Below are 7,513 nucleotides of genomic sequence, written 5' to 3'. Positions count from 1 at the left end.
ACAAAAGTCTGCAAAATAGGACACAATGTACTGTTTATATGAAAGAACAATACTTATTTTTCACAGGTGTTTTACCTGTATTTTAAAATCCACATTGCATTTTGTGTTTTAAGGTTACAGGGTTACTTCTTAATGGATAACATTTTGGCAGAAAATGATTAGTACCTTTTCAGTTTTTTCACATATTTTTTTTCTTTCAGTATACCTAACTGAACAACAATTATATATATACAAGCTAATAACATGCTGTATCATAAATGTGCATTTATTATTGACCAATTGGAACTAGCAACTTAATGTACATTTGATGTTTGTACTGTATTGGCATCTTTCTCCAGCTCTCTCCAGCCGGTTAGCTGTTCAGTGGTTTCCTCATTTTGTGTAAGTTAGATGAAAATATGTGCCTTTTTTATCATTTGAGTCACTTAACAAAAGTTGCCAAAAACTTTTTAAAAATAGCTAAATTTGTTGCTAGGTGCTTTTTGAAAGAAAAGTTGCTAAATCTTGCAACAAAATTGCTAAGTTGGCAACACAGGATCCAGATAAAAAGGAGCTCCAAATTCATCAATGGATAAGTCGATGTCCTGGTCACACTCAGTGAGCCACGTTTCATTAAATGCCATAATGCAGCAGTTCCTAAAATCCTGCTGGTAACAAACATTTCCCTGATGTTCATCCACTTTATTTCTCAGGAACTGAATCTTTCCTATAATAACCGTGGGCAGAGGAACCTGGGTGAGCCGCTGCTTCCTCAAGCGCAATCTAACACCACCTTAAAAAAAAAAAAAAACGGTTTAGCTGCATTAATCATTAATGTATCTCTGGAATACTGTGTCCTCACACGGCATACAGTCCCATGGATGCTGCAGGCAAACAACAGATACAAAAAAAGCCCCATCGCAATGAAATAAGAAAAATCCATTTTTCCAAACTAAATCTAGTATTACACTTTAAAATGTAATAAGTTGACCGATTGCCTTAACATTTCTACGTAGTGTAATTTTAAGTTTGCATAACTTAAAACAGTGTGTACAGAAAACTTGTTTATAAAGTATACTTAAGTACTGTTAACTTAAAATAATTAGTTGTGTTAACTTCTTATCAGTGTTCACATTACTTGGAAAATATGAGGAAACCGAGTCCGACTGCCTTAAAATTAGCAAGTAAGCAACAACCGAACTGTTGTCAAACATTTTTTATTGTCTACAGGAAGTACAGTGTACCAAACAATGTCATTCAAGCTCCGCTAAATTCTAAATAGGTATTTTTTTTTAACATAGGATTAATACTTTTTGAAGCGCAAAAAGCACCAAAAATGTGCAATGCAAGTGCAACTAAACTCTATCAATGATCCTGACTGTTTGACAATCTTTGAGCTGAAACTAACAATCAACATCAATTTATTGGAAAAATTAATTGTGACAATGCAAACAAACAAAAAAAAAAAGTGTCACAATATAACATTGTTCTATGAGAAAAAAAATTTTTTTCGACCAATGTTCAACAATGTATAACTTCAATTAAAATAATTTTAAAATGTTTGTGGGCTTAAGTTAAAAAATGAAATAAATTCAGAGGTTGCTAATCTGGTGCAAGATAATTGAATGAGTTGAATGAAGTGTAATTGATAGCCTATATGTGATGTGTGTGGGATTTTTGAATGAAACAGAAAAAGGTAAATTGTTTTGAAAAACAGGGTTTCTTCTCTGAGAGAAAGGCCGCAAAGAACTACTATGCTCTGGAAAGAAAAGTTAAAACAGAATGAAATGTCAAATTAGTCTGAATAAATGTATTTCAAAAATGCAATGACAGTGCTATGAAAAAAATATTAAAACAGAGAATGAAATATCAAAGTAGTTAATATATTAGTTAATATGACAGTAAAACAGTTTAGTTTAAGAAAGAAACATTGAAGCTTAAAGGGGTCATATGATGCAATTTCAATTTTTCCTTACTCTTTGGAGTATTACCAGCTCTTGTTGCATAAAGAAGATCTGTGAAGATCCGCCCAAATGTTCACGCAAAGAAAGGAGTACCTTTTATTTTCGTTGTAGTATTGTTATTGCCGCCGCTGCCATGTCGTATTGACGCTATGTGTTTTACTGTGAAAGTGAAACTACTTTATTTGGCCTTCCAAAAGAGGATCATATCCGCTTCGTCATGCCTGGAGCTGATCCATGCTGGTTGCTGAGGAAATATATCAACTTTTGCACTGTGGATTGCTGGATCGGATTTCACAGTCGACGAAGCGTAGTCCAGCCTGGGGTCGTCACATGTGGTTGCTGCAAGCTCCTCCGTAATCCGCCGGCCGCACCATTCTTAAGGCCACCCCCCTCTGCTCACTCAAGCCGGCCTCTGCTCACTCTAGACTGCGGCTCACTCTAGGCCTCCGCCCTTCGCTCACTCAAGGCTGCGGTGTGTGAGGCTGTTTCGTTGAGAAAGCGAAACTACTTTGTTTGGCCTTCCAAAAAAGGACACGACTAGAAATCATGTTTATATCACGTTTATAATGGGTTTTATGTTTATGTCTCATCACTCCGGCTGGACAGGGCATCACAATATGTTAAGGAGTGTAAAATTTATATCACACGCTTGAGGTATTCGGCCAATCACAAAGCACTGGATAGCTAGCCAGTCACATCACACCTCGCTTTTCAGAGCGATGAGTCTTGTAAAAATCGGCCCGTTTCAGAAGGCTGGGCATAGAGGAGAAACAATAATGTACAGTATGTGGAAAATAAGGTGTTTTTTGAACCTTAAACCACATAAACACATTTCATTACACCAAATACACAAAATAATGTTCTTTTTAGCGGCATCATATGACCCATTTAACATATTTAACTTGCTCAAGAATTTCAAAATGCTTCAAAAGGAAAGCTCTCTTTTCACAAAATAAATAAAAAATCCAATACTTACATTTCCACTGCATGACTTATTTCACAATAAGCTCTGCAAATAAAGAAAACAATATTAACATACAAAATTCTTACTATACTCATTATACATCTTTTTATTTACAAATCATATTACTCTTCTTATAATAAAGTTTTATGGCAGATGCCAAACCAACTTTTGGTGCATTTACCACCACCAACTGGACTGGAATGTGAAGCACTAATATGTAAGCAACGAATACTGTATATACATATATATAAAAAATCTCCTGATTAATCCTATTTCTTTAATGTATTTAACAATACCATATATTTTACCTTGTTCTACATGCTCTACCAAAAGGCTTGACAAATTAAATTATTCAACATTCAACACCCATGTTTCTTTATATATATATAAAATATATATTTTTTATTTTGTACTTAGTTATTATAGTTATTGTCTTCAAATTCTACATTCAGCACAATATTTCCCATTTTAAATTTGATATATTATTAATACTATATATTTGGGATTTTTGTTGTCTGTAGTAAAGGGAACGTTGTTATTTAACTTTAACATTGCAGTTTAATATAGGCTAATGGATACGGTTTGTAAGGCTTTTCTCTACACTCCAAATTAAATAAATAGAATTTAATTAATTTAAAAAAAAATCTTTAAAATTGGGGACAGTGTATGAAAATTCAATATGATGTATTAGAATTTTGCACTGCATTGTGTTTATCAGAAAACACATGAAAATTAACCATGATTTTATTACACTAACCTTTTAACCACATATTTGTAGTCAAACTGTGGGTTAAAAAATGACAATCAATCCATGGTTACTGCACTTTTACTATAGTAAAACCATTGTTAATGTAAGAGAAAATTATCTGCTGTGAATGTGACTATTAAATATGTACGTATTTCAAAGTAGCTAAAACTACTGTTTACGTGTAGTAATACGAAAGATAATAAACAAAATAAATGTATTAACTTAATACTGATCTTCATTATACTATGTGCAGGAAAAAACAAACTTCTGCAGAGAGTAATGTTCGCATACTGGATTAAATCACTCTCTGTTTAATATAGGAAAACATTAAACAGGTCATTGTATTATTTGTAATCAGGCAGAAACAATAGAGCATGTTTTAATAAAATGTAAAAAAAAAATGAACAAGAAAGGTTAAACCTCATTAAGGAAGTAAGAAACATTGGTGTGGAATCATTTATTTGTCAAGCCTTTTGAAAGAGCATGCAGAACAAGGTAAAATATATGGTATTGTTAAATACATTAAAGAAATAGGATTAATCAGGAGAATTTATATATATATATATATATATATATATATATACATATATATAAATACGTATATATCCGTTGCTTATTAGTGCTTCACACTCCGGTTCAATTGGTGGCGGTAAATGCACCAAAAGTTGGTTTGGCATCCGCCATAAAACGTTATTAGAAGGGTAATATTCGCGCTGCGCTGTTGTAACTGATCAGCGCGCGAACACTTTAATACCGCGCTGTTTCGTCCCACATTTGGGTTGTTTGGCTTCCCATACATCCGCTAGCCGCGCGCAAAAGCTTAATCTGCAGTCTCCTGCACAGCGCTTGCTTGCGCCACAATGTAAAATGATAACCCTGCTAACACACGACGTAACAGTTACGTACTTTTGTTAGCTGGGAACAGCGATAAATCGCTTCATCCATTCAGATGTGACAGAGAATTATTGTTATAGTCGTTTGATATATGAGAACATTAAAGGTTCTGTAGCAGTGGCGGATGCAGAACGTGACAGGGTGGGCCTGGATTAAGTCGAGGTAGGCCGTTCCGAAATCAAAGCAGTTGTCCCGAATCCAGCAGGGCTGGGTTTCCCGAAACCTTCTTAACGCTACGTCGTTCTTATGTTACACTGTATCTTATCGTATATGTGCACGCGTACATCACTTTTGAATAAGAAACGATAACAAGTCTATAAAAACATCCTAATACATGCAATTCCAACTATTTCTGAAGTGATTATTTTATAAAGAACACCACTTTCTCACATAACGCAGTGAAGCAGCCCGTGCATGAGAGAATAGGCTTGTTCTACTTCATGCAGCTCTGCGCAGACCGATCGTCGGCTGACTTGAAGCAGTGCATGCCGGTTAGAAATTTTGTCCGACTTGATACAGCGCTGACGCCACGTGACTGTGACGTGTGCCATCAAAGTACCGCGAGAGCGATTCGAGATTAGCCGGAGAACTCAGCCAGCGCAGCTTCTGAAGAGCGGCTGCACAGGTTCTGATGACGACACAACTGATCCACGATTGGCTGGATTCACTGATGACACCGATGATGTGCGTTTCAAGTTTATTGCGACGACTTCAGTTTCAGAAATTCTCATATGGACTTTTAAAACAGTTCAATACGTTTTTATGTCGTCTTCATCTTATAAATCATATTTATTAAATATTGTTTTACTGTATTTACTTTATTGTTAATATAGAGTTTGTGTATGTTTATTTTGCATGACTTTTTTATACAGACCTTTTACAGTATTCAGTAGCATAACCTATTCAAATGAGCATTTTTAATAACTAAAATGTTAATCTTAAAAACATACAATCTAATGTGGTCATAAATGTATGCTCCTATACAAATGATACATAATACATTATGTTCCTCCATTTGTTTGGTTTCTTCATAATCTCTAGTTTATTTTGCTGTGTTTATACTTCACCTGCATGTGGTTAGCAAACTGCTAACAACTTGCTGTAACTTCAACTTAACAACTTGACAACATTCTGTTCACTTTCAAATAGTTGGTCTAAATCACAATATAAATCCAACAGAATTGTGCTTTTCTGTATATGAAAATCAATGGTGTTATGTTTAAAATGTTAAAAAGAGCTCAGCTGGAGGGTACTGTAAATCTTGTTGCTGAAACCTTCTTAAAAAACACATACCCACCAGGGAATTTTTTTATAGGTTTCTTTTATCATTTTGTATTAACAGAAACACCCATGTCATACTGCTAAAGTATATATCCAATATGTTATCTTCTTTTGGAAGACACCCTTCCAAAACACCACTTATACACACATCTTAAACGCGTGTTAATATCATTAATACATAGAGTTACTTAATCACTAAATCATGAAAACAATGGAAATCACTGATACAAATGTTGAGCCAAAACTGAAAGTGGACTTAAAATGGTAATTGCAATTGTTGCTAACAATAAGTAATAATGAATGGAACAGGTGTTGGCTATGGTCCCATGGTTCCCTAGGATATATAAAGAACCTGCATTACCCTGTGTAACACACAACAAAATGGACAACGTAACCATTAATGTGTTAGACAGCAAAGGCAATGTTGTCATGCTAATGGTTTCCAAGGACATCGCTGAAAGGATGCAAAATGGTAAGTAAACCACATGACTGTGAAATAATTACAAGTCACCAATGATTTGTGCAAGTGTTTTATTTATCATTTATTCCCCCAGATCAAATGTTCCTTTCCTCTGTCATGGAGAAAGTATCAGCTGCTGAAACAAAAGGTACACATTTACTTAATGAACAAGAATATACAGGAAATAATTCTTGAGTGACACTGACCACATCTACAATGTTCTCTCCAAACAGCTCTCCTCAGTGGCCCAGCTTGTGCTGCAAAGCTTCTCCAACCTCCTATTCCATGTCCCACTACCTCCACTAGGTCGCCGGCACCCCTAAACCTCAGTTTTGTGAAACCACCATCCACCAGCCAGTGCCCCATTACTACCACTAGGACCCCTGTACCACCTTCACCATCCACTAGCCAGTGCCCCATTACTACCACTAGGCCCCCTGTACTACTTACCTCCACTGTCAAGGACCCACCACCTTCCACTCTGCAACCTGGTGCAGTGTGTGGAAACCCTTCAGCATCCATTCAACCTTCATCCCCTTTCTTCCAGTCAGACAGGCATGAATCTCAAGGTATTGCATCAAATAGGAAGGAAGGAAGATAAATGGCAATACTGTTGTTAAATTACATAATAAAAATACAAAATACAAAACTTATTCTCACTAAAGGGCTACAACTTGTCAAGTGAGAAAATTCGAAAAAAACTAGCAAACATGTTAACTACTTATAAGAGAGTGAAAGACAGGCGCCGTGCAACTGGGGAAGGGAAGATCACCTGGGAGTACTATACAGTAAGTTGAAGACTGCTTTACTTTGTTTCTGAAATAACATTGTCATGTGTTACAAGACTGAAACATTGGTCATTTTCATTTTACATCCACCCCCACCAGCTAATGGATGAGTTATTTGGGTCATCGGGGATCGGTACTGCACCACCTGGCACCATTCACTCCACACCTCTGGGTTTGGAAGAGACCACTTCCACAAGCAGGCCCACAACGTCTTCTCTTCAAGACCAGCGTCTTCTCTTCTAATGACAAACTAATTTTGTTCAATAAAACAAATTTCTTTATTTCAACACAAAATCTGTTTGTTTGTTTTATCATTTGTTGAATATTTCTGAACATTCAAATCTTTACTTTTCATCTTTTGTTTTGTATGTTAAGTATACAGGTCCTTCTCAAAAAATTAGCATATTGTGAAAAAGTTCATTATTTTCCATAATG

The 7,513-nt window shown here is 35.6% G+C and overlaps 1 protein-coding gene across 1 annotated transcript; it reads left to right on the top strand.

Annotated features, from left to right (window-relative positions):
* The first annotated feature begins 6,111 nt into the window (after nucleotides 1–6,111).
* Nucleotides 6,112–6,891, top strand: LOC122140323 (proline-rich receptor-like protein kinase PERK2). Its single transcript, XM_042743385.1, has 3 exons — nucleotides 6,112–6,302; nucleotides 6,385–6,438; nucleotides 6,524–6,891. The coding sequence occupies exons 1-3, from the start codon at nucleotides 6,131–6,133 to the stop codon at nucleotides 6,889–6,891; spliced, it is 594 nt and encodes a 197-aa protein (XP_042599319.1). The 5' UTR covers nucleotides 6,112–6,130.
* The last annotated feature ends 622 nt before the right edge of the window (nucleotides 6,892–7,513 follow it).

Source organism: Cyprinus carpio, chromosome B18, assembly GCF_018340385.1.
Source record: "Cyprinus carpio isolate SPL01 chromosome B18, ASM1834038v1, whole genome shotgun sequence".
Lineage (NCBI taxonomy): Eukaryota > Metazoa > Chordata > Actinopteri > Cypriniformes > Cyprinidae > Cyprinus > Cyprinus carpio.
Note: the sequence above shows the minus strand (reverse complement) of the source record. Positions and strands in the feature narration are given on the sequence as shown.

Coding starts and splice junctions, on each gene's coding strand:
- LOC122140323 (XM_042743385.1), top strand. CDS start 6,131: ATGGAACAGGTGTTGGCTATGGTCCCATGGTTCCCTAGGATATATAAA. Junction 6,303..6,384: donor CGCTGAAAGGATGCAAAATG/GTAAGTAAACCA, acceptor TTATTCCCCCAG/ATCAAATGTTCCTTTCCTCT. Junction 6,439..6,523: donor ATCAGCTGCTGAAACAAAAG/GTACACATTTAC, acceptor CTCTCCAAACAG/CTCTCCTCAGTGGCCCAGCT.